At 32.7% G+C, this 27,175-nt stretch overlaps 3 protein-coding genes across 3 annotated transcripts; 2 read left to right on the forward strand and 1 right to left on the reverse strand.

The window, feature by feature from the left end:
- Positions 1-3,448: 3,448 nt before the first annotated feature.
- LOC123260961 (metabotropic glutamate receptor-like protein P) lies at positions 3,449-11,829 on the reverse strand. Its single transcript, XM_044722372.1, has 2 exons — positions 11,633-11,829; positions 3,449-6,017 (listed from the first exon to the last, which is right to left on the reverse strand). The coding sequence occupies exon 2, from the start codon at positions 4,465-4,467 to the stop codon at positions 3,829-3,831; it is 639 nt and encodes a 212-aa protein (XP_044578307.1). The 5' UTR covers positions 4,468-6,017; positions 11,633-11,829; the 3' UTR covers positions 3,449-3,828.
- A 1,733-nt stretch (positions 11,830-13,562) lies between these two features.
- On the forward strand, positions 13,563-15,548 carry LOC123261402. Its single transcript, XM_044722995.1, has one exon. The coding sequence runs from the start codon at positions 13,563-13,565 to the stop codon at positions 15,546-15,548; it is 1,986 nt and encodes a 661-aa protein (XP_044578930.1).
- Positions 15,549-23,230: 7,682 nt separating this feature from the next.
- On the forward strand, positions 23,231-26,247 carry LOC123261403. Its single transcript, XM_044722996.1, has 4 exons — positions 23,231-24,167; positions 24,268-24,834; positions 25,030-25,313; positions 26,206-26,247. The coding sequence occupies exons 1-4, from the start codon at positions 23,642-23,644 to the stop codon at positions 26,245-26,247; spliced, it is 1,419 nt and encodes a 472-aa protein (XP_044578931.1). The 5' UTR covers positions 23,231-23,641.
- Positions 26,248-27,175: the final 928 nt, after the last annotated feature.

Below are 27,175 nucleotides of genomic sequence, written 5' to 3' on the forward strand. Positions count from 1 at the left end.
CATTCTTATTTGAAAGCTAAAATGTGAGGGTATTATTTAAATAATTTTATGTTTTTTAAACATTTTTACGTTGTTTTCACGATAAACAATTTTTTTTATTTTATTTGTTAGTAATTAAAAAAAAATAATTAACATTCTTAAGAAATAATACTCCAAAAGCAACGAAATACCTTCTACACGTGTTTTCCATTAAGGTACAAATCATTGATTTGAATTGACCTTTTGTTTATAACGTATCAACCAATTAATAAGTGGTCTAATATTATTTGTTTTGCTAAAGATAAAATGAAGTTGGGTTAGTATTTTTCTAGGCACGGATAGCACGGAATTTATATAAAAAATTAAATTTAGTTGATGAAATGTCAAGAAATTGTTATCAGTAATGGCGTGTGGATTATATTCCACCAATTAACTGACATGAATAGTCCAGAGTAACTCAAAAAAAATTAAATCTTGCTGGTATTCAGCCGAGTACTCAATAAAAAGACAAGTCTAGCAATTTCTTGGCACGGAATTTCATGCAATTCATTTAATTTAATAAATAAAATGCCGTGTATTCATAACAAATAAAAGCGTGTAAATTATATTTCACTGATTAATGAGCACAAATGGCTCAGAGTACCCAAAAATAATTTAATTAAACGAGTACCCAGTCGGGTGCTCAATAAAATTACAAGTCCCGGAGTCTCTTGGCACGGATGGCACGGAATTTGTATAAAAAATTAAATTTAATTGATGAAATGTCGAGAAATTGTTATGAATAAAGGCGTATGAATTATTTCCCACTAATTAATTAGGGAGAATTGCCCAGAGCAACTTATTATAAATTGAAACTGGCTGGTATTCAGCCGAGTACTCAATAAAAATACAAGACTCGCAATTTCTTGGCACGGGATTTCATGCAATTGATTTAATTTAATAAATTGAATTCCGTGTATTCGTTATAAATAATAGCGTGTGAATTATATTCCACAAATTTATTGCCATAAATAGCTCAGAGTGACTAAAAAAAAAATTTTAATCTTGCTGTTGTCGGGCCGAGTACTCTATATAAATACAAGTCCAACTATCTCTTGGCACGGATGGCACGGAATAAAATATTAAAAATTAAGTTTAATTGATGAAATGTCGAGAAATTGTTTTGGATGAACGCGTGTGAATAATATTTAACCAATTTATTAGCACAAATAGCCCTGAGTAACTCGAAAAAAATTAAATTTTGCTGGTATTCAGCCGAGTACTCAATAAAAATACAAGTCAGGCGATTTCTTGGCACGGTATTTCATGCGATTACTTTAATTAAATAAATAAAATGCCCTGTATTCGTTATAAATAATAGTTTGTGAATTATATTCCACAAATTTATTGCCATAAATAGCCCAGAGTGACTAAAATGAAAAATTAAATCTTGCTGTTGTCCGGCCGAGTACTCTATATAAATACAAGTCCAACTATCTCTTGGCACGGATGGCAAGGAATGTATATAAAAAATTAAATTTAATCGATGAAATGTCGAGAAATTGTTTTGGATGAAGGCGTGTGAATAATATTTAACCAATTTATTAGCACAAATAGCCCAGAGTAACTCGAAAAAAATTAAATCTTGCTGGTATCCAGCCGAGTACTCAATAAAATTCAAGTCTCGCAATTTCTTGGCACGGAATTTCATGCAATAAATTTAATTAAATAAATAAAATGCCGTGTATTCGTTATGAATAATAGCGTCTGGATTATATTCCACCAATTCATTGCCATAAATAGCCCAGAGTGACTAAAAAAAAAAATTAAATCTTGCTGGTGTCCAGCCGAGTACTCAATTTAAATACAAGTCCAACTATCTCTTGGCACGGATGGCACGGAATAAAATATTAAAAATTAAGTTTAATTGATGAAATGTCCAGAAATTGTTATGAATAAAGGCGTGTGAATTATATTCCACCAATTTACTGACATAAATAGTCCAGAGTAACTCAAAAAAATTCAAATTTTGCTGGTATTCAGCCGAGTACTCAATAAAAAGACAAGTCTAGCAATTTCTTGGCACGGAATTTCATGCAATTCATTTAATTTAATAAATAAAATGCCGTGTATTCATAACAAATAAAAGCGTGTAAATTATATTTCACTGATTAATGAGCACAAATGGCCCAGAGTACCCAAAAATAATTTAATTAAACGAGTACCCAGTCGGGTGCTCAATAAAATTACAAGTCCGGGAGTCTCTTGGCACGGATGGCACGGAATTTGTATAAAAAATTAAATTTAATCGATGAAATGCCGAGAAATTGTTTTGGATGAAGGCGTGTGAATAATATTTAACCAATTTATTAGCACAAATAGCCCTGAGTAACTCGAAAAAAATTAAATCTTGCTGGTATCTAGCCAAGTACTCAATAAAATTCAAGTCTCGCAATTTCTTGGCACGGAATTTCATGCAATAAATTTAATTAAATAAATAAAATGCCGTGTATTCGTTATGAATAATAGCGTGTGGATTATATTCCACCAATTCATTGCCATAAATAGCCCAGAGTGACTAAAAAAAAAAATTAAATCTTGCTGCTGTCCAGCCGAGCACTCAATTTAAATACAAGTCCAACTATCTCTTGGCACGGATGGCACGGAATAAAATATTAAAAATTAAGTTTAACTGATGAAATGTCCAGAAATTGTTATGAATAAAGGCGTGTGAATTATATTCCACCAATTTACTGACATAAATAGTCCAGAGTAACTCAAAAAAATTCAAATTTTGCTGGTATTCAGCCGAGTACTCAATAAAAAGACAAGTCTAGCAATTTCTTGGCACGGAATTTTATGCAATTCATTTAATTTAATAAATAAAATGCCGTGGTAGAAATTAAATGCCCGGCGTCAGAAAAAAGCTTTCGCACTTATATTGACACTGCAAATTATAATAAAATTTCAATAAAATATATTACTCAAATGCAGATGCAAATGCTTTTCACAGGAAGAAAAAAAGCAATGTTTATCGTAGCAGACCCAACTTTTGAAGAAACACGACAATTCAAATCTCTTTTTATTGATTATAACTCACAACTAGTTGAAAAATTACTAAAAGATCTAAGTAGATTCTGGAAAAATTGTATGTTCAAACTTTTATTTAATTCATTGCAATAAATTAAGTTATTTATTAACAAAAATACAAAAATTGAAATCTTAAAATAAATATTACATTTTTATTGAACAGCAACTGTTATAACTCATGTTTTTTTTATCAATGGTCCCTGTAGATTAGTTAAAGCTGCGGCGATTGTCATTATATTATCCATCTGAGGAATAAGTTTAATATTTACACATGAATGAGGTTCACAAATTTCGAATTCTCGTATTTTTCTTATTAGTCTTTCAATGTGGATACGGAGACTGGCGATTCGTTTTGTTGCTATAACTTCGTCATGACTTGGTTGCTTCTCAGAACTTACTGTTGGTGGTCTAATTAATGTACATTTTTTTTCAACTACAAAATTTTCTATGTGTTTGAAGCCTCTATCAGCAAGTACAGCAGCGCCTGGTTTCAAACAATCCAAGTATCCAGATTGAGAAACTATCCGTATTACATTTTTTTGTATTCAGACCAGGTCAATGATTGTTTGACAGGATCTGTTGACTTTTCAATTTCAATTTCTAAACAATCAATGATTGATTCTACTGCTGCATAACGGCTTCGAAAACTTATTGGCAACTGACGTTTAATTCTTGCCGAATCTTATTTTTTTTAACTTAATAATTATATCAATGTCACTTAAATTAGCCATACGTAAAATATCAATAATATCCAAGCAATCATCCGGAATCCCGATGTATTTACGAGGTGACAACCGAATTCTTTCGTGTTTGCTTTAAATTACGCTTCTGAAATTCTTCTTGTTGAAATGTATTTTTCCATTCATTTTCTGTACTTCCATTTGTTGTTAAGAAATTATCTGATGAAGTAGGGAATGAACTAGCAGTTGTATTAGAAGATAAATTTGTAGTATTAGGTGAAGGATTTGATAATGGATCATTATTCGTTGGTTGAGAACAATAATTATGCGCATTTTCATTTTCTATCAACTGCTCAATCGGAGATGATGGACGATCTTTAGTCACAGGTTTACATTGAACTTTTACACTCCTGTATAAACTCTTTATTTTGACTTGGACACCAACATTCAGTTTTTGACTTCCAATAGCAGGGCGGTCATCGCAGATATTGGATCTGTTCTTATCATAATCTTCTTGTATATTGAAATTAAATTGGTTTGTGCACTCAGAATTTAAATTATCCGTTATACTTCCAGAGATTTGATCCAGCCGTAACTTGGCAATATTGAAATTCATTGTTTCAGTACCTAGTTGATCTACATCCATTGAAGGAGCATCATTCATGCTTGAGGATTTTGATTGCTCAATAAATTTATGAGGCACAATATTATTCCTCATCCGTTTGTTACCACTAACCATTGTCCATTCTAACCAATTATCCAAATCCACTTTAAGCTAAAATGAATAAAGTTCATCATCAATTCATGAAATGAGTTGAAAATCACAATTTTAGGTTATAATTTTATGTAATTATTAAAAGAAATTTTTAATTATTTTTAATAAATACTTACGTCAAAATGATCTTCACAACAATAAAGCCGAGTTGATGATGAGTTTCATTCCTGCATGCATCTAACCAATTTTTCCGTTTAACAGAATTCGATGGAACATTAATAAAAATTTTTTCTGGTGTCGATTTACCAGTATTTCTACACGTTGGAACTATACACCAACAAAAATTGTTTTTTGACGACATTTCGAGTAATTGAATACTTTTATTTTATTATAAACAACACTACCAGATCTTTTTTTAATCAAGTACAATTCAGCACAACAACTGTTTACACCTGCCACGTGCTTACAAGAGAAATTGGCGCTTAAAATTTCAAATAAAATAAGCATCGTGACGTCACATACACGAGATGGAGCTACCTATTCATTTAAATATCAGCTTTTTTTTATTTATTAAATTATTTAAATTTTTAAGAACAAAATCGAAAAATTTTTTTTTCAAAAATTTTAAAAAATTATATAGAATGTAAAAATATCAAAAGTTAATGAATACCAAAATCATGCAAATACCCAATTCTTTTGAATCCTTTTGTTTGGTAAGGGATATAAAGTCAATTAATGTGCAATTTAATGAGCCGAATACATCAATACAATAGAAGTATATGTAATTCTGCATCCAAGTACACAGTTGCACGCACAAATAAACTCTGTTATTGAAAAAATGATTGGCTACTTCACTATAAAACTCATATCTAAGGTACATTGTGCACATAATGTTCAAAAATGTTCTTAAAAATAAAAAATGAACACAGTAGATTCTCGAAGCATTCTTCAAGTACTTGTTAAATTTATGAAAACAAATTTAGCATGGATACAGAAAAATAGAACATGTGATCATAGGTAAACATCTGCAAAGGTGAACATCTGATCATAGGAATCTGAAGGAGATAGAAAAACTTTGATGAGTTGGAGGTGCCAATAGGAAGATGATGTCGAAATCAAAGACGCATTAGTAGTTTTGGGAATAACATTTATTAATTATTTACAACAAATGTACAAACAAACAAAATGCTTAAGAAAATGAATATATATCTACAATTGACTGAAGATAAGATTATAAATTCTAAGAGATAAAAAATAAAGATTTGAATAGAAAGTTCTTAAGTCGCTACAAATGTGTCTGAAATTTTAGATTATTTACATTTATAAATAGGTAATAAACAAGTGATGAGTAGAAATAATTAAAATAATGCTTATAATATAATAATAATTATTAATAATAATAATAATAATGATGATAATGATAATTAATTTTTATAAATAATAAAGTGCTATGTAGGCCAAGACATCGCAGGTGAATGATTGACTAGCATAACTTCCAGGAAATACTTGGCCGGGTGCTAACAATATGCCATTGATTATGAATAATTCCGTGCCATCCGTGCGGACGTTACTTGCTGTAAATAGCATAATTTTCAATATATACTTGGCCAGGTGCTAACAAGATGCCATTTAATATGAGCCATTTCGTGTCATCCGTGTCAACGATTTTCCTTTCAATTATTCAACACAATTTGTTTTTCTTGTAAAAAAATGTAGGAACTAATAATATGGAATTTTTTAAAATAATAACGAGCCAGGTAAGCCAAAACGTCGTAGATAAATAATTCAAGACCAAGATTTTCTATTAGTACTTGGTAAGGTGCTAACAAGGTGCCATTTATTATCAATAAGTCCGTGCTATCCGTGTGAACGTTATTTTCTATTAATTGTTTACTATCGTTTTTCTCTGATAAAGATCACTTCAGGTACCAGAAATATGTAATGTTTATCTAAAATTACGTGCTACCTGAGCCAGGACATCGTAGAAAAATTATTTACCATAATCATATCCAATAAATACTTCCCGGGAAAAATTATTTTAGATTTACGTTGATCTCCGCCACTTCTATAGATGTATGCCAATGTTTTAATCAAATTATATCTACTAAAATGTATTCAGATCTGCAAAAAATTTACACGGTGTATGAAGTACGATATGGATAGAGATCAACAGAGATCTTTTTATATCTCTATACATTCACGGAGATATAAAAATTGGCGCGTTGAGATCTGCGGAGATCAAAAAAAATTTTCCTCGGGTTGGCTAGATGTTAACAGAATGCCATTTAATATGAATAATTCCGTGCCAGGAAATTGCCGGACTTGTATTATTATTATTAAGCACTCGCCTGGAAACTAGTAACATTTAATTTATTAATAGATAATTACAGGCTATCCATGCAGATAGATTGGTAAAATATAATTCAAACATCTTTGTTTCTCGGTTATAACAGGTACACGTTATTATATAAATTTAATTTAATTTTTTTATATAAAAGTCCGTGCAATCCCTGCCAAAAGATTGCCTGACTTGTAATTTCATTGAGCACTCGACTGGGAACCAGTAAAATTTAAATTTTAATGAGTTACTCTGTACTGTTTGTGCCAATGAATTGGTAAAATATAATTCAGACGATTTTATTACAGCAAATACTCGGCATTCTATTTATGAAATTCAATTTTTAATACTAAAATCGCTGCCAAGTAATTGCCAGACTTGTATTTTTATTGAATACTCGGCTGAATACGAGCAAGTTTCAATTTATAATTGGTTGCTCTGGAAAATTTTTCCTAATAAATTAGTGGGACATAATCCACGCGCCTTTATTTTAAGCAATTACTTGAAATTTCATTAATTAATTTAATTTTTAATATTAAATTCCGTGCCAAGAAATTGCGTGACTTGAATTTTATTGAGTACTGGGCTGGATACCAGCAAGATTTAATTTTTTTCGAGTTACTCTGGGCTATTTGTGCTAATAAATTGGTTAAATATTATTCACACGCCTTTATCCAAAACAATTTCTCGACATTTCATCGATTAAATTTAATTTTTTATACAAATTCCGTGCCATCCGTGCCAAGAGACTCCCGGACTTGTAATTTTATTGAGCACTCGACTGGGTACTCGTTTAATTAAATTATTTTTGGGTACTCTGGGCCATTTGTGCTCATTAATCAGTGAAATATAATTTACACGCTTTTATTTGTTATGAATACACGGCATTTTATTTATTAAATTAAATGAATTGCATGAAATTCCGTGCCAAGAAATTGCTAGATTTGTCTTTTTATTGAGTACTCGGCTGAATACCAGCAAAATTTGAATTTTTTTGAGTTACTCTGGACTATTTATGTCAGTAAATTGGTGGAATATAATTCACACGCCTTTATTCATAACAATTTCTGGACATTTCATCAATTAAACTTAATTTTTAATATTTTATTCCGTGCCATCCGTGCCAAAAGATAGTTGGACTTGTATTTAAATTGAGTACTCGGCTGGACACCAGCAAGATTTAATTTTTTTTTTTAGTCACTCTGGGCTATGAATTTATGGCAATGAATTGGTGGAATATAATCTACACGCTATTATTCATAACGAATACACGGCATTTTATTTATTTAATTAAATTAATTGCATGAAATTCCGTGCCAAGAAATTGCGAGACTTGAATTTTATTGAGTACTCGGCTGGATACCAGCAAGATTTAATTTTTTTCGAGTTACTCTGGGCTATTTGTGCTAATAAATTGGTTAAATATTATTCACACGCCTTTATCCAAAACAATTTCTCGACATTTCATCGATTAAATTTAATTTTTTATACAAATTCCGTGCCATCCGTGCCAAGAGACTCTTGGACTTGTAATTTTATAGAGCACCCGACTGGGTACTTGTAACATTAAATTATTATTGGGTTACTCTGGGCCTTTTGCGCTCATGAATTAGTGGAATATCATTCACACGCCTCTACTCATAACATTTTTTCGACATTCTATCAATTAAATTTAATTTTTTATATGAAATTCCGTGCCATTCATGTCGACGTTTTCCGTCGAAGTTATCAACATCCTCTTCTTTAATGAAAAATACTAATCCAACTCCACTTTATCTTTAGTAAAACAAATAATATTAGACCACTTATTAATTGGTTGATACGTTATAAACAAAAGGTCAATTCAAATCAATGATTTGTACCTTAATGGATAACACGTGTAGAAGGTATTTCGTTGCTTTTGGAGCATTATTTTTTAAGAATGTTACCCTGATTAAACAACTGAATTCGATCGAATTAAACAGAATTAAATTTTTAATTCTTTTGAATTCAGTTAAATTCTGTTAATTCGGTACCTAACTTTAAAATGAATTCTGTTTAATTCGGCTGGTGAGCCAGAATTTAGCCGAATTAAAACAAATTCAAAATTATTAATTTGGTTCAATTCTGTTGAATTCGGAAATAATCTTCGAATTTCTGGCTCTGACTCCGAATTAGACCGAATTAAAACAAATTCAAAATTATTAATTTAGTTAAATTCTGTTAAATTCGGAAATAATCCTCGAATTTCTCGCTCTGACTCCGAATTAAACCGAATTAAAACAAATTCAAAATTTTCAATTCAGTTCAATTCAGTTAAATTTGGAAATAATCCTTGAATTTCTGGCTCTGACTCTGAATTAGACCGAATTCAAACAAATTCAAAATTTTCAATTCGGTTCAATTCTGTTAAATTAGGAGATAATCCTCGAATTTCTCGCTCTGACTCCGAATTAGACTGAATTAAAACAAATTCAAAATCTTTATGTCAGTTCTATTCTGTTGAATTCTGCAATAATTCTGGAATCTCTGGTTTTGACTCCGAGTTAGACTAAATTAAAACAAATTCAAAATTTTCAATTTGGTTCAATTCTTTCGAATTCGGAAATGATCCGCGAATTTCTGACTCCGACTCCGACTGTGACTGAATTAAAATAAATTTTAAATGTTCAATTTCGTTGAATTCTATTTAATTCGGAAATAATCCTCGGATTTTTGGCTCTGACTCGGAATTTAACTGAATTAAAACAAATTAAAAATTTTGTTGAAATCTGAATATTTTTGTATTAATTAAGGAAGTTCGAGCGTAACTAATGAGTCAAAATAATGTTAAAATTTTTTTTAAATTTTAGTCTTCCCAATATTTGTCAAAATTCTTTATTTTAATTTAAAATAATTTAAACAATTTAATAATTGATGATTTTTACTTATTTAATAAAGTAAAGTAATAAAATGACTTTCGTATTTATTACTTGCCGGAATAAATAAACAAATTTGGCAATAGCGCGCTTGATTATACTCATAACAGAGACGTGGATGAGTGTGTGAGTTAAACATCTCTGTAACTATACTTCTATCCTTTTCTTTTTTTTCAGCTGTTGACGCGATGTTGTCAAACCTTTATTCGAATAAATAGCTGACGGTAAACGAGTTACAAACATAAAATTTGACTTTAAATATTTCAAAAATTATACCGGTAATGTATTATTATTAAATTGTTTTTATATTTTGCAATAATCCAAGTTTCTTGTGTATAGTTTTTTATCCGTTAAAATTGGGAGCTTAATATTGAAAAAAATAATTAAAGTCTCGACAAAAGTTTGTCCGCCATAAGAGCTCGTGTATAAGGAGATAAAATATGTGATTTTTAAAATTTAATATCTAAGTAACTAAGCGGTGAATCATTTTAAACTTTTGGGATTAGATAAATGACGTATTTATTTATACGTATACTTAATTTCAAAGCTCAAAGTTGGAAATTATTTTTTATGTTAGATTCGCTTGAACTTCCTTAACAGCCGAGACCAGTGATTGTAGTTTCAATCGGCTTAGCGAAGCGAATGGAAATTATGAAAAAACTTTTTTAGAGATAATAGATAATTTAATAAACTATTTCACCACAAAGCGTTTTTTTCAAAAATTTTATTCGTTTCGTGAAACCAATCGAAACTGCAATTGCTCTGCTGTTGGGAGTGCAACAGAGATAGTTCCGTTGAACTCCGTGAGAGCAAACCGAGAAAAATATGGTCTCGCCTGTTAAGTAAATAGTACTCTGAAATGAATAAAACTGTTTACTTAGATTATAAAATAAAATTTTCTACAGTAAGTAATTATAATTTCGTACGAAGAATAAATATTCATTAACGAAAGAATTTTTTTTCTCAATTCAAAATTTTCATATCCGCGAAATTTTTCTACTTGGCTCTAGAATATTTTGAACTCCCTTCCCGGCCATAATAGTATATTACACACTTAGAGAAGTAAAGTAAGAAATGTCTTAAATCACATTTAAAATTGTTGGCCGAGGCGAAGCCGAGGTTAACAAACATGTAATCTGAGGCTTTCTTATTTACTTCTCGAGGGGTGTATCCTATTTTTTTTGCTCGACAGCAAGATATTTATTATCACTAGAATTTATTCATTAAAACAAGACTTTGGTAAGGAAAAATCGAAAATTGATAACAATATTTCTCATTTGGATGAAAAATCCTTTCATAGATATTATTTTAATCATAGTTTTAGGATTTAATAACAATGAAATTGCGATAGTAAAAGATTTAAGACGATTCAAAATATAAAAAATTAAATTTCAAAGAACTCAGTAGTATTTAATTTACATTATGTTACAATTTTCAGATTTATTTTCCATACTTGAACAGAATTGAAAATTTCAATTTTTTTTTTAATTTTCGCTCTGCCAAATTCCGTAGAATTGAACAGAATTAAAATTTTTAATTGTTTTGAATTCTGTCTTACCGAATTTAACAAAATATAACAGAATTGCGATTTTCAATTCAGTTGGATTTTGTTTTGCAGAATTCAACAGAATTGAGCAGAATTAAATTTTTTAATTCTTTCGAATTCTTTTTTACCGAATTTAACAGAATATAAAAGAATTGATATTATTAATTTAGTTGAATTCTGTTTTGCAGAATTGAACAGAATTAAAATTTTTAATTCTTTTGAATTCGGTTTTACCGAATTTAACAGAATATAACAGAATTAAAATTTTTAATTCGGCCGAATTCAGTTGTTTAATCAGGGTAATTATTTTTTTTTAATTACTAACAAATAAAATAAAAAAAATTGTTTATCGTGAAAACAACGTAAAAATGTTTAAAAAACATAAAATTATTTAAATAATACCCTCACATTTTAGCTTTCAAATAAGAATGGAGCTTGAAAAATTTAATTGATGAAGTTTTATTTAAACTCACTTAAACTTCTATAAACTTTTACACTTCAAACACTATAAAATGATATACTGAAATCTTTCACTCACATTATTTCACATGTTCATAAAGATTATTTATAAATAATATTTTTTTTGTCACGAATTTTGTAAACCTACCGATAATAATAATAATAATAATCATTATTATTTTATTTATCACTATTATTATTATTATTATTATTATTATTATTATTATTATTATTATTATTATTATTATTATTATTATTATTATTATTATTATTATCGTTGTAATTTTTTGCACTCCAAAATCATTTATAAAAAAATTTTTTATTCACGCCACTGTTTAATTACTTATTGCATAATTATTTTTAAATTATATGAATAAATAATTTATATTTTATTTCACAATTAGTATAATTATTCTTGTAATTATTTATTGGAGTATAATATTCCTCGTGTAATGAAGCACTTATTAGCTGCATTTATCAATGTAAAACGTATACGTTCACTATGAGCCCTATAATGCTATTAAAAATTATTCTAAGCTGAAATGCGTATGTACGCGCCATCTATTACATTAATGCTACATCAATTAGAACATTAGAACGGCCTGTTTTATCAATTAGAACGGCCTGTTTTATCAATTTTTTTACGATAAGCTTAGTCGCAAGTAGGAGGCACCGCTTGGCATTTTTATCCATCATGAACGCCCCTTTATCATTTTCTATAGCATATCTTTAGTACAGCAAGTTCACCAACCTTAGAATTCAAAAGTTCCTTATACCTTCTGCATTTTGTCCCATCCTCGATCACTATCTATATTACTTATAGGATAACCACACTATGTACTGTAATGCCTCTAGATGCATCCAGCAGATGACGCTATCAGCCAGTGAAGTGCAAATTTAAATGTAATTTAGATTATATTAAATTATTTTATTAATTCATAATTTAAATAGTGAACACTGTCCAAATTAGAAAGTTTAGGTTCTGTATCGTAGAATATTTATTTTATGGAGTATATTTTGTTTCAAATAAATGTAAGTTATTATCGAGTACAAAGGGACATTGTAGTTGAGTTCTGAGAAACCTTAGGTACTTGAGATTCTGAGAAAAGGCCATAAAAGACACGTGTGAGGAAAATTCTATGATCCCTTGTTTCAACGGCTAAATAATAGCGTAACAATATATCTAACAAAGAATAAGATCGTTAAATAACATATTTTTGTTAAACTTGCTTAAATATAATGTTGCAACGAAATATATAAAAATTAAATTAACAATTTATATCCTGTATCCAACTTATGAATAATTATTAATTAATGTTAAAAGAATAAGATTTTATAAAATAATATCATTAAATGATATTTATCTCTTACATTAACAATTAAACTATTTCATAATTTTAATAGATTATAGATTAATAGAAATAGTAATAAACTAAATCTAATTTGCAAAATACGATTTGTGAATATAATAGAAAATATTATATATTAGTGTGTAAACTTCGTACCTCAACCAGATACTCCAGAATTATTAAAATCACTATTTTCAGGAACACATGTAAAATCTAAGAATTTTTTTGACTGTATTCGAAATTTTAATAGTTCGTTCTCTTTCGCGTCTTTTAATGCTAACTTAGCTAATTTGTCGTCTCAAAGATGCGGTCCTTATTGCTTTAAAATACAAGGGCAAATATATTATAAAATAAATACATCATTATATCCATCTCCAAATGAGACTCCCAGTTACGGACAATTATTCATTGTAGATTTTAATGAAGCTGTCGAATGCAGATCTGAGAGAAATGTTAATTGTGATGTTGATCTTTTGAAAGCAATTGATACTACATTACGACAACATAACATTTTTGCGCGATCGTATCAGATGATGAAAGATGTTTTAAAAGATAATTCTACGGTTGATTCAGATGGCAATGTTATTGAACCTGAATTACATTTAATGTTTACTTTAAAACCCGGCATGGATGCGAGACGTTATAATTTTCAGAGAATTAATGAAGTTGCTGCAGTCGTTTTTTCAACTACGGCAGATGGTGGAATTCCCGAATCATATGTTACTGTTCAAAATAAAACAGATAAGTCATTTCAAACTTTAAGTAGTCTTGATCCTAATTCGGAGCCTTGGGTCTATCCTCTTTTTTATCCACATGGAAATCAAGGATGGCACATATCTATACCCTATAGATACAAAACCGGAAGATGTGTGACTCGCGCGGATTATTATAAGTATCAATTAGCGATTCGAGACGATTTCAATATCTTTCTTATGGGCCGTCGCTTAACACAACAATGGGTAGTCGATGGGTATGTTAAAGTTGAATCAGACAGATTAAAATATTTGAAAAAACAACAGCCGAAACTGCGAGCAGAGTCTTATCAAGGTTTAATAGATCATTTACGATCGCAAAATGCTGTTAATAACACAAATTCCAATATTGGAAAAGTTATTATTTTACCCTCAACTTTTCATGGCTCACCAAGAAATATGATGCAACATTATCAAGATGCGATGTCTATTGTTCGTAAATTTGGAAAACCTGATTTATTTCTTACTATGACGTGCAATCCAAAGTGGCGTGAAATTTCCGAAAACTTATTGCCAGGACAAACTGCATCTGATAGGCCCGATTTAGTTGCACGTGTCTTTAATATTAAAAAAAATGCTTTAATTGATACAATTGTAAAAAAGCAACTTTTTGGAGAAGTTGCAGCTTACATTTGGGTCATAGAATTTCAAAAACGTGGTTTACCTCATTTACACATGTTAATGACATTGAAAAGTAATTCTAAGATAACTAGACCTGAACAGGTTGATAGATTAATCGCTGCAGAAATTTCAGACCCTGTTATTGATCCAACTTTATTTGATATTGTTAAAAAAAATATGTTACATAGTCCGTGCGGAGATTGGTGTTTAATCGATGGCATTTGTTCGAAGAAATATCCCAAATCTTTTCGAAATGAGACTACGATGGATGCAGATGGTTATCCTTATTATCGCCGCCGAGACAAAGGAATCAGGTTTACACGAAATAGCAGTGTATTTGATAATCGTCATGTTGTACCATACAATCCTGAATTATTGAAAGCTTTCAATCGTCATATTAACGTAGAAGTTGTATGCTCAATTACAGTAGTTAAATATTTATTTAAATATGTTTATAAAGGCCATGATAAAGCAGTAATAATAGTAAACGGAAGCATACCAAATACTACAGAAGAAGCTCATGCGTCCCATGATTCTCGTGATGACCCTGATAATTTCAATACCGTTAACGATTATGATGAAATACGTAATTTTGTTGATGCTCGTTACGTTGGGCCTGTAGAAGCTGTTTGGAGTATTATATCAAAAGATCTTCAAGACAAAAGTCATTCTATAATTCGGTTACCAGTACATTTACCAAATGAACAAAGTATTACTATTAATGATAATTGTACTAAAGAAGAACTTCAAGAGGCTTTAGAGAAAAAATCCATGTTAATTGATTTTTTTAAATTAAATGAACGTGATCCAAATGCGCGCCAATATGTTTATGGTGATATTCCAAATCATTATGTTTTTAAAAAAGACGATAAGACTAAAATTGCAAGTTGGCAACCACGAAAAAAACATCATAACGTTATTGGACGAATGTATTCAATTAGTCCTGCTCAAGTTGAATTATTTCATCTAAGATTATTATTGGTTCACATCAAAGGCGCAAAAAGTTTTAAAGAACTAAGAACAGTAAATGGAACTCTTTATGATTCTTTTACATCTACATGTTTAGCAGCTGGTCTGATAGAAGACGGTCAAGAGTGGAGAAGAACATTAAATGAAGCAATAATATGGATGATGCCACGGTAATTACGCTGTTTATTTGTTTGGATATTAATTCATTGTCAGCCACTTCGACCAGAAGATTTATGGGAGGAATTTAAAGGATCTATGTCCGAAGATTATAAAAGACGTTTCGGAGCAGAAGAAGGAGAGAAAAAAGCTTACATTTACATCAATTCTATGCTGAATCGTGAAGGTCACAGTCTTTCGACGTTTCCCAATATGATTCAAATAAATGAAATTGATGATGGATTACTAGATGGTGAACTATTGCAAACTGTAAACGCGAACGACTCATATACGTATTACAATAAACTTAATGTCCGTCAAAAAGAGGTAGTCAATTTTATATTAAGCTCAATTAAGAGTGAAAGGCTTTCGACATCTAATTTTATTTACATAGATGGACCTGGTGGGTCTGGAAAAACGTTTATTTATACAACTCTCTGTCATAGTCTAAAAAATTTAAACAAAAACGTCTGTACAATGGCATATACGGGTATTGCAGCAACCCTTTTACCTAACGGAAAAACCGTTCATAAAACGTTTGGGTTACCTGTACCAATGTTCTCGGATTTATCCTCTTATATTAAACCTAATTCCTAAGCAAAGTGAATATTTGAAAAACATTGATGTTTTTATTTGGGATGAAGCTCCAATGTCGCCTAGATATGCACTAGAAACTATAGATCGTACGTTACGTCATATAATGGATAATGATATGCCTTTTGGCGGAAAAATGATGATGTTAGGAAGGGATTTTCGTCAATTACTTCCAGTTCAACCTCGGGCGACTCGAAGTGAAACTGTTAATCTTTCTATTAAATTCAGTTTATTATGGAGAGGTTTTCATCAGTTTTCATTAACACAAAATATGCGAGCATTACCTGAAGAAATAGAATTTGTGAATTTTTTATTAAAAATTGGTAATGGAACCGTCAATAATTTGAATGATGAAGTCAGTTTACCAGACTGATGTTTTACATAAAATAATAATGATATTGTAGAAAATGTATACGGTAGGATAATCAGAGAAAAATGTTATGATCAACTTACGTCTGCAGTCATTTTATCAACAAGAAATATAGATGTGGATGAAATAAATAAATAAGTCATAGAACTCTTGGACTCTACAACTGAAAAAATTTTCACAGCTGTTGACAGTACTGAAAACTGTGATAACGGAAACATCGATGATATAATTTTACCCGAATACTTGAATACTTTGAATCCACCTAATTTTCCGCCATATGAACTGAAATTACGACAATTTTCTATAGTGATGTTGATTAGAAATTTAAACTTAAGCGAATGACTCTGTAATGGAACAAGACTAATAATACTAGAATTAGGAGTTAATGTTTTAAGGTGTAAAATATTATCAGGTGACAGAGCTGGAGAGATTGTCTTTATAAACAGGTTAACATTGTATTGTGAAAACGAATATCCCTTTACTTTTAAAAGACGACAATTTCCCATTAAAATAGCATTCTGCATGACGATTAACAAAGCACAAAGTCAAACTTTTGATAAAATTGGGGTAGATCTTACAAAAGATATTTTTAATCATGGTCAACTTTATGTTGCATTTTCACGAGTACGTTCTTGGGTAGGCTTACAGGTATATTTAGCTTCTGAGAATCTTAATAAAGTAGTTAAGAACATAGTTTATAAAGAAATTTTCACATAAATTTTGAAATCTGTATTCAACGATAGCCGAACAAAAATAATCTAACTAATAGATCTTGTAAATAACTCAATTGATCCAACATAAAGAACCTATAAATTTCAATACAGAAGGAATGAAAGTATTTCAATATTTGGAAATAATCATTTTAGGAAATTAATACTGTAATTATATCAAATATTAAAAACAGTATAAACTGATTAATTTCCGTGAACAAGTTATATGCTTTACAATAAGGTTTGTCAACAGTTTCCAGTAATATTTTATGTGAAAGAAGTTCATTGTTCTACACATCAAATAATGGAAACTTTTAGTGAAACAAATTGCACGATTTCTTCGATACACAGCATTATATGCTAATCAAAATCAGAATAAGAAATTTTAATCAATTATCTGACACACACACACACACACACACACACACACACACACACACACACACACACACACACACACACACACACACACACTCGGGGCAGAAGAGATACTGCTACCGGGCGCGTCTCCCCGAGCGGATGGGAGAACGCTCGCTGTCCTTGGATGACACTTAATCTCTTAGTTGATGAGGTACAGCGGGTAGGAGCCAAGCAAAATAACCAAACAAAATACGCTCCCGTGGACAAAACTCCCCTTTAATGGGTTGGTCGCACTAACTGACCTAACAAGACGATCGTTCTCTGCTGTGACCCACTGGGAGTGACCGGAACCTGTATCGTAGTTTCCGACGATGCAGGCCACGGCTGATGTGAGCTTGCTCTACCGAGGTGTAAGTTGCAGCAGTGGATCAGGAGCCAGCCACTTCGGGCCTTGATCAGGAAGTACGCAGTGAGTGTTAGAGATCGGAATCTTCACCGCTCCGAGCGAGTCTAGTCCGTCCGTGTATTCCGGGACTGGCTAAGTGTCGGCTAGGCCTCAGGGAACTGGGGTAGGAGTACTATCTCCGAGGGTACACCCGTTCCTAGTTATGGCAACCCGCTCCACTCCGTACGATGCGCTGGTAAATCAAAAAAGAATGAGTAAGTTACAGGAAACAAACATGAATAGAAACGGGCTTCATGCTCAACAAGCAGCGATTGAAGCAAGCGCTGACATGAAGAGAACGCAAGCGTTGGAGCGCCTTGAGAAGCTAACTATTGAGCTGCAAGAGTTTGTCCAAACTAAGGTCAATATCCACAAGGAGATAAAGACCAAGACAACCGGTGTGGTCAATGCTCTTGGAAGATTCAAGAAACTGGACGAGGAATGGCAGTCATCACGACGCCGCATGGAAACTGAAACTGAGACGGAAGAAGCAATGGACACTGGAGCCGACGGTAACGGTGAATCTGCTGCTGAGGACAAGGGTGAAACTGACACAAGGTCTGGAAAGAGAAAGGACTGAGATTCGCCAGAGTCAACCGACAAAGTCACAAAGAAGAAGGACTTGAAAAAAAGCCCTCTCCAACGACTGGCAGGGCAGGGCGACGAACCCAAGAAGACGACTGACTGGGAAAAAGTACAGTCTAAGAAGGAGAAGAGAAGGCTAGCTAGAGAGCAACTCTCAAAACAGCCGCCGAAGGAGCCCAGGCCAGAGCCTAAGCAGAAAAAACCACGCAAATGGATCAGACCCGACGCACTGATCATCCGCCCGGCCGAGAAAACAAAGTATGCCGAGATTCTGCGTCGTATAAAGCAGGATGTCCCAGATGAGCAGGTTCGTTCAACTGTGGATAAGATCAACAAGACCAGAAGTGGGGACTTGTTGATCACGATTTCGAGGAAGAGCACTGACAAAGGCCAAGGTCTGCAAAAGACGATCGCGGACATCCTTAAGGAGGAGGCCAAAGTGATTTGCAAAGGGCCACAGGAGACCATCGAGATCCGAGATGTCGATGACGACACGACGAAAGAGCATATTCAGACCGCTCTAAAGAGGGAAGCTGGAGAAAGTTGTGAAATCCCACTAGAGGCAATCAAGATCCGTAAAGCCTTTAGGGGTACACAGACAGCCACAGTGTCACTACCAGCAGCTGCAGCACAAAAGTTACTGGAGGGAAACTGCAAAATAAGGATAGGCTGGTCTAATTGCCGAATGAGAGCAACGAAGAGACCCATACAATGCTTCAAATGCTGGCACTTTGGGCACTTCGGATCGCAGTGCAAAAGCGAAGTCGACCGGTCTAAACTCTGCATAAGGTGCGGAAAAAGAGGCCACCAAATTGCTGATTGTAACAGTCCGGCTAAATGTGCACTGTGCTTTGAACGGCACGGCGTAGAAAAGGCGGCTCACCATGCAGGCACGAACAGATGCCCCATCTTCCAAGAAGCGCTCCAGAAGATAACGAAGCCAAGAACATGAAGATAGTGCAGCTCAACCTCAATCATTGTGAGGCTGCGCATGACCTGCTCATGCAAACTGTGCGCGAATTAGAGGCAGATGTAGCACTTATAAGTGAGCCTTATAGACATCTGAGTAACCAACCCTGGGAATCTGACAGCACTAACAAAGCCGTCATCTGGTCCTGCGGTAAATGTCCTTTTCAGAGAACAGTCAACAATAAAGAAGCTGGCTTCGTAGCAGCATGGGTAGACGGCATCCGCTTCTACAGTTGCTATGCACCACCTAGTCTCTCTAATGACCATTTTGAAGACTTCCTTGATCGGCTAAATGAGGACGCAAGAAAACACTTTCCCGTGGCAATAGCTGGTGACTTCAATTCCTGGGCAACAGACTGGGGCAGCAAGTTCACTAATACACGTGGAAAAGCACTTCTCGAGGCAATGGCCACTCTGGACGTGATCCTTCTTAATACCGGTGACACGCCAACGTATACTAAAGGAGAGGCAAACTCAACTGTCGACCTTACATTTGTCAGCAGTTGCTTAGCTCGAAGAGGTTTTTCTTGGAAAGTATTGAACATCTATACAGCCAGCGACCATAGTGCGATACTATGGGAAATATCAACTGGCCAGAAACTAACAAGAGACAACAGGAGCGCTAGCGCGGTTGGCTGGAAAGTTAAGACTCTCGACCCCACTGCTTTAGTAGTAGCCTTAGACTGCAATCCGATCATCGTAGAAACTGCTGAAGAGAAGACCAAGGACCTAATGAGAAGAGTCACCCAGGCTTGCGACGCTAGTATGTCTCGGAAACGTCGCATAAATTCAAGACCTTCAATGCACTGGTGGAACGATCACATTAGCATTCTACGCTCAAAGTGTCTTAAAAAAAGAAGAAAGTCTCAGCGTGGCTACAGACGATCTAACTCCGCAGAGCTGTTGGCAGAGTATAAAAAGGCCCGTCGAGAACTGAACAGAGCCATCAAAGAAAGCAAAAGACGTTGCTGGAAGGAACTGGTCGCAGAAGTTGAGAAAGATCCATGGGGCAGACCGTATAAGGTGGTTATGACCCACTTGAAATGCCAACCAATGCCATCACCTACGTGTCCACAACTCCTAGAGAAGATTGTTACTACGTTGTTTCCCCAACAGCTGGTATTCACCTGCAAGTTGGAGCAGCTCAATTCTGAAGACATTTCAACTATCACGTTGGACGAGTTGATAGAGGCAGGAAATCGAGTAGGGAATAATAAGGCGCCGGGATTGGACGGAATTCCTAATATTGCTCTGAAATCAATCCTTAGGGCAGCACCAACATTATTCCTGGACGTTTACGATACATGCCTGAAGGAAGGGACTTTTCCCCAGAAGTGGAAACAGCAACGGCTAGTGTTACTTCCGAAGGGGAAAAAGCCGCCGGAAGAACCGTCATCCTACCGACCACTCTGCATGTTAGACACGGCCGGCAAGATATTCGAGCGCATAATTCATCAGAGAATAGAGGCTTTAGTCGATCCACTCCTAGCAGAGAACCAGTTTGGTTTCCGAAAAGGACGGTCAACTCTGGATGCTATCAAATTGGTTGTTGATATAGCCAAGGATGCAATCGCCGGAACGAGATGGAAAGGTGGAAAGAAGAAATACTGCTTGGTGGCTGCTTTGGACATCAAGAATGCCTTCAACTCCGCTAACTGGGACTGCGTTATGCGGGCTCTAGAAGAAAAAACATACCAGGATACCTTCGCAGAATAGTAGCGAGCTACTTCACGAACAGGCTCTTGAAATATGACACGACGAATGGTACGGAAGTGTACGAAATCTCCGGAGGAGTGCCACAGGGATCAGTCTTGGGTCCTCTGCTATGGAACATCATGTATGATGGCCTCCTGAGAATAGCATTGCCTACGGGAGTCAAACTTGTAGCATATGCGGATGACGTAGCTGTCGTGATTGTCGCAAAGCACCTCGAAGAGATAGAAATGGCATTTGATATTACATTCAGACGAGTCAATTTGTGGATGGACATGATGAACTTGCAACTAGCCAAGCATAAAACCGAGGCAGTGCTCATCACCAGCAGAAAAACGGTAGAAACCATCAAGTTGAGAGTCGGAGAACAAGAAATCACATCACAACCATTTATCCGTTATCTGGGAGTGATGCTGGATGCACGACTCAACTTCAAACAGCAGGTGGAACATGTCAGTGCCAAAGCGTCAGTAGTGAGGGCTAGTCTCGCACGGCTGATGCCTAACATCGGAGGCCCAATGCAGAGCAGGAGGCTACTATTGTCATCAGTAGTCACATCAGTGCTCACTTACGGAATATCCATTTGGGCTGATGCACTGGAAACCCAAGAATCATGGAGAAAAGCTGGACCAATATACCGACTGAGTGCCCTACGAGTAGCTAGTGCCTTCCGCACTATATCAGATCATTTCGAAATCAATATATTTTAATGAGTATATGTTAGACTTTAATTTTTATAATATTCAATGAATTATAAATAATGTGAAAGTTAGTTATTTTCCATCAATAAACAGCATCAAATAACACAAATAATGTAAATAATAAATAATAAGCCGTAAAGCTCAATCACCACATTAGACTAGCTTATAAGAATAATAAGATGTTAAATCACCCATCGGTCGTACGACGTAGGGCGTTAGGTATCGGTCTGGCAAGCGCGCGGCTCGCGTTCGATTCTCAGTTAGGGTAAATATTATTTTCCCTTTATATCATCAGAGTTGTAAAAATTAGATCTACTTGAGGTGCAAAATCTAGTCAGCGCTTCATAAAAATAAAACGACAACAAATATTAAATCAAATCTTTCTTTTTTATTATTTCAATTAAAGTAAAATTCAAGGAAAGTATCGTAATTTTAAAAACTTAGCTGATCTAAAAATATTTTTAGAATTACAAAACCGTTTTGTAAAATTAGTAACCTCACAGAGCTATATATGTTTTATGATATTACTATACCCGATTGTAATTTTAAATAAATGTTTTGCCTATTAGCTTCCAATACATTTCTTTTAAAATTACAATCGAAATTTTTAACAGTATATATATATATATATATATATATATATATATATATTAGGGTGATTTTTTTTTTCGGTCCCATCGTGAATTCTTGTTAGAAATACCCAAAAAAAAATTCCCTGAAAGTTTGAGCTCTTAATATTAATTAACGTCCTCGACCAAGGCATGTGAATATTTCCCATTGAAAATACACAAAAACTTTGATTTTTAATTTTTGAATTTCTAAAACTCAGCGGCATTTCATGGAATCACTTTGATCGAAGATGGTTTTTTCTTAGAATTGAACGCTCTACAAAAGTGCCCATTACCGCAAAGTCGTAACTCACACTGGCGAGGCAGTACGGGCCACTGAACCTGATTTTTTCATAAAATTGGCGTTTTTTCGCATTTATCTCGTAAATATCAAGAGCTACGGAAAAAATGTAAATGACAAACTTGTAGAGAATTCAATTTCCAACAAAAAAAGTCCTATGGACCAAATCGCTAAGATCAATATTAAGCGAGATATTAAGCCTTGAATATATTTTTTCGTGAAATTTTGGCCGATCATTGATTTAAACTTATTAATATCTTGTTTAGTTTCTCTGTTTTTTATATTTTTTCTTCAATATATTTTTTTAAGGCTAGAAAACTAAAGCAAAATTAATAATCTACAATATTTAACCTTTAATGATAATAAACATTTAATCAAATTCTTTTCTCTTTGTTTCTTCTCCGTCAGTAGGTACTTAATAATCTAATGGCAACGTTGCGATGTAACTAACATCGCGGTGATTCCCCCACCAGTTGATCAACAACGTTTGACAAAAAGTACGCGACCAGCGAAAGCTCAGTCATAGTCAGCAAATCGAAAGCCTCTCTCCTCTCCAAAAATCCCCTCTTTTACGTAACCTTGAATTAGTTTAATAAATCGCCCGCCTAATTGCAGCGCTTTCTTTGTTCTTTATTGTGTGATACTAATGCCGCAAATATCGAGAACAAAGCTCAGTGAACACTGAATGTACTCGCGTCGCATTTGTATGCTTTACGTTGCGTTACATTTTTCTATCATTTTTATTCTTGTCAAAGATGTCTGAACAAATCGGAAATAGAGTTTATAATTATTTAATTGGATTTGAAATTCATAATATTAATAATATTAAGTTACCTTCGTGTAGGGATGTATTGAATCTCTTTATGTACAAACATCAATCCTTAAAATTAAGTATACGAGCAAGTGCTAGTAGTGTGATCAGTGATACGAATGCTATTTGGGCTAATCTTTTGATTCCAACTTCTCGACCTCAGCACAGTATTAAAAAATTGGAAAAAATTCACAGTGACTACATGAAACTGAAGAATCATCGAAGTCGTGCAAAGACATCGAAAAGACAACGAACAAATGTGGAACAGTTTAGCAAACGTCTTGATAAATTATTTGACATTGCAAATTGTGCTGCACTAAAAAATTTACCGAAAAATTTGCAGCAATTTTTGACAGATTGTCGTAAAGGAAATAGAAATATCCATCTACCAGCAATTGACGTTATACCAGAAGAAACTTCTGGAAATCTGTCTGCGATGGAAGTAGAAACTCCCAATAATGAGGAAATTGGTTAGTTCTAATATTATAATAGTTTTGTTTAATTATATTTGATTTGTTTAACATTCAGCTAATATGTTTACTAATTCACTGTTAACATTTTTCATTTCAGGAATGAAATTATCCCAACAGTCGTCCTTAAATAGTTTCTGTAGTTCCATATCAAATTCCAGTGAATTGAAGCGAACTTGTTCAGACTTTGAAGATACAATGCCAGCGCCTAAGAAAAATAAAATTGATATTCTGACTTCGGAATTAGTATTAGCACTAGATAGAACTAAAACTAGTAACAGAAATGCGATGTACATCATTTCTGCTGTTATTCAAAGTTTAGGACTTGAGATTGATAAATATAATTTAAGTTACTCCACTATTCGCAATGCGCGTATTTCAAAAAGAGAAGAAATTGTCGATACGATCAAAGAAGAAGAAATTTTTGATGACTCTCTCGTAGTGCACTGGGATGGAAAGATGCTTCCTGCGGGAAATGGTCAACCAAAAGCAGAACGATTATCAATACACGTCACCGGAATAAATACTGATAAAAATTTAAAAACTCCGATTCTCTCTGATGGCACAGGTGAAAGCCAAGCTTCAGCCATTTTTGAAACGCTGATAGAGTGGGATCTTTGCGATAATGTTAAAGCAATGTGCTTTGATACAACTAGTTCAAATACCGGTAAGTTAATGTTGTGGTTGAATGAATTTATATCACAGTATTTGTTTTTTGACTTGGGAAGAAATTTTCAAATAAGAATTTGATTAATTTTTTAAATTATTTTTACGAATGTTAAGTTAAAATATAAGCTGAGTCAAAAATTTGAATAACTGATAATTAAATAACAGTTTATCAATAACTAATTCTTTGTTTTAGGTTGTTTTAATGGCGCATGTGCATTATTAGAAGATAAAATTGGCCGTGACTTATTATATCTTGCTTGTCGCCATCATACTTCTGAATTGATGTTACGAAATGTTGCAGAAGTTGCTTGGCCAGTGACGAATAGTCCAAATGTACCAATTTTCAAAAGACTCAGAGATAATTGGGAAAAAATTGATAAATCTGCGTATGAAATCGGCACAGAGGATAAAGATATTGCACTTATTTTAAATCAAAGAAAAGACAATATTCTTGACTTCATAGAAAATCAACTGAAGGTATTAATTAATTCATAAATAGTTTTACCATTGAAAGAATTATTATTTATAAAGTTAATTTCTTTTACAGTCATTAGATCTTTCTGATACACTGATAGAAGAAGGACTTGTTAATATTTAATAAGCTTTATTAACTGTTAATAAATGATTTTTTAACATCATGGGATTTGATAAATATTTATTAACAGTTAATTAGTATTTATTACGTAGAATTTATTAACTGTTAATAAATATTTATTAATTTATTAATAGTTAATAAATATTTGTTAACTGTTAACAAATATTTATTTAGGATAAAAAGCAAAAATAGCAATTTTCTTTTGACACTTTTTATAACCCTATAACTGGAATACATTGATAATAATTCAATTCACTTAATAAATTAACGTTTTTAATATGTAAAAATATAAAAAATAATTATGAGCTGTGATAGAATTTGGTAGTTTACAATAAATGTTATTATAATGTAATATAATTAATGCAAATAATTTATAAGGATGATTTTTGTTTATAAGCAACCTTCATATCATATGACATTGCAAGCCAAACAAATTCACTCAACCAAGTATTTATTAACTGTTAATAAATATTTGTTATCTATTAATAAATATTTATTAAATATTATTAAATGTACTTTTCTCCCTAATAAATATTTATTTAATGTTAAAAAATTTTTATTAAATTAAATTATTATCTTCAAATTAATCAAATTATTAATAGTAAATAAATCCTTTTATCAGTGTAGTTATTTTGCATACTTCGATATAACTCGAATTTTTAAGTGATTTAGTTTTATAAATTTTGCCTTTTTAAATAATATTTTTTACTTTAAAATTCTGAAAATATCTTCTTTTCTGGCCGCAATTATTAAATTTTTCTTATTTTTTGTTAGAATCATCATCCGAGAAATGATTACAAGGAGTTTTGGAGCTGAGCTGTATCTTTTGGGTGGTATCAAAGTCATAGAGCCGAATTTAAAGCACCTGGTGCTTTTCATCACGCACGGTGGTTATCGAAAGCTCTCTATTGCTTGAAAATATATATGTTTATAAACCAGTTTAAAACGGGAGCAAACGACAAAACATTTTGCAGAAAATATGTGTTTTCATCGTAATATTTTATGTAAAAATATGGTTTACTGCTCCTAATGCAATAAATGCTCCAAACTCGGATTTGCAATTAGTAAAAGATCTTATTGACTACAGAAAAATACATCCAGAAATTGCAAATGCAGCACTCGATAAATTATCTCGGCATTTGTGGTACTTACACGAAAATCTTGCTTGTTTAGCTTTTTTTGATGAAACTGTGTCAGTAGAAGAAAAAGTAAAGATCGTACAAAACATAAATTCCCAGGTAGCGGTCAAAAAGCCTAATAAACGTTGATCAGTCGCTTATGAAGAAATAACGTCGTTATCTGAGAAAAACATAAGCGATTTTGTTAATCCAAACTCGTTGTTTATTTTTGAGCAATTTGAGCTCCCATATGAATTTTTGCATACAGATCCAAGTTTGTGGGAATCAAATCTTGAGTATAAACGATGTTATGATACATTCAAAAAGTTAAAAGTAGTAAACGATACTGCGGAAAGAGGAGTAGCGCTAGCCGAAAGTTTTAATGAAGTATTGACTTATAACGAAGATGAAAGACAAAGAATTTTTCAAACTGTTCAGCACCATCGATCTCAATACACATCGTGTAAAAAATCACAATATATTGACAATGAATTAATCTAACAATTCATTTTTCTGCTTTCAATAATAATTAATTGGTATTGTTGTTTTTATTTTTATTAAATACTTATTGTTGTTAATATAATTCGAACTATTATAATTTAATAAACTGTTAATAATATATAAAT

Source organism: Cotesia glomerata, linkage group LG3 (genome assembly GCF_020080835.1).
Source record: "Cotesia glomerata isolate CgM1 linkage group LG3, MPM_Cglom_v2.3, whole genome shotgun sequence".
Classification (NCBI taxonomy): Eukaryota; Metazoa; Arthropoda; class Insecta; order Hymenoptera; family Braconidae; genus Cotesia; species Cotesia glomerata.

Coding starts and splice junctions, on each gene's coding strand:
- LOC123261403 (XM_044722996.1), top strand. CDS start 23,642: ATGTCTGAACAAATCGGAAATAGAGTTTATAATTATTTAATTGGATTT. Junction 24,168..24,267: donor TCCCAATAATGAGGAAATTG/GTTAGTTCTAAT, acceptor TTTTCATTTCAG/GAATGAAATTATCCCAACAG. Junction 24,835..25,029: donor TACAACTAGTTCAAATACCG/GTAAGTTAATGT, acceptor TCTTTGTTTTAG/GTTGTTTTAATGGCGCATGT.
- LOC123261402 (XM_044722995.1), top strand. CDS start 13,563: ATGATGAAAGATGTTTTAAAAGATAATTCTACGGTTGATTCAGATGGC.
- LOC123260961 (XM_044722372.1), bottom strand. CDS start 4,467: ATGGTTAGTGGTAACAAACGGATGAGGAATAATATTGTGCCTCATAAA.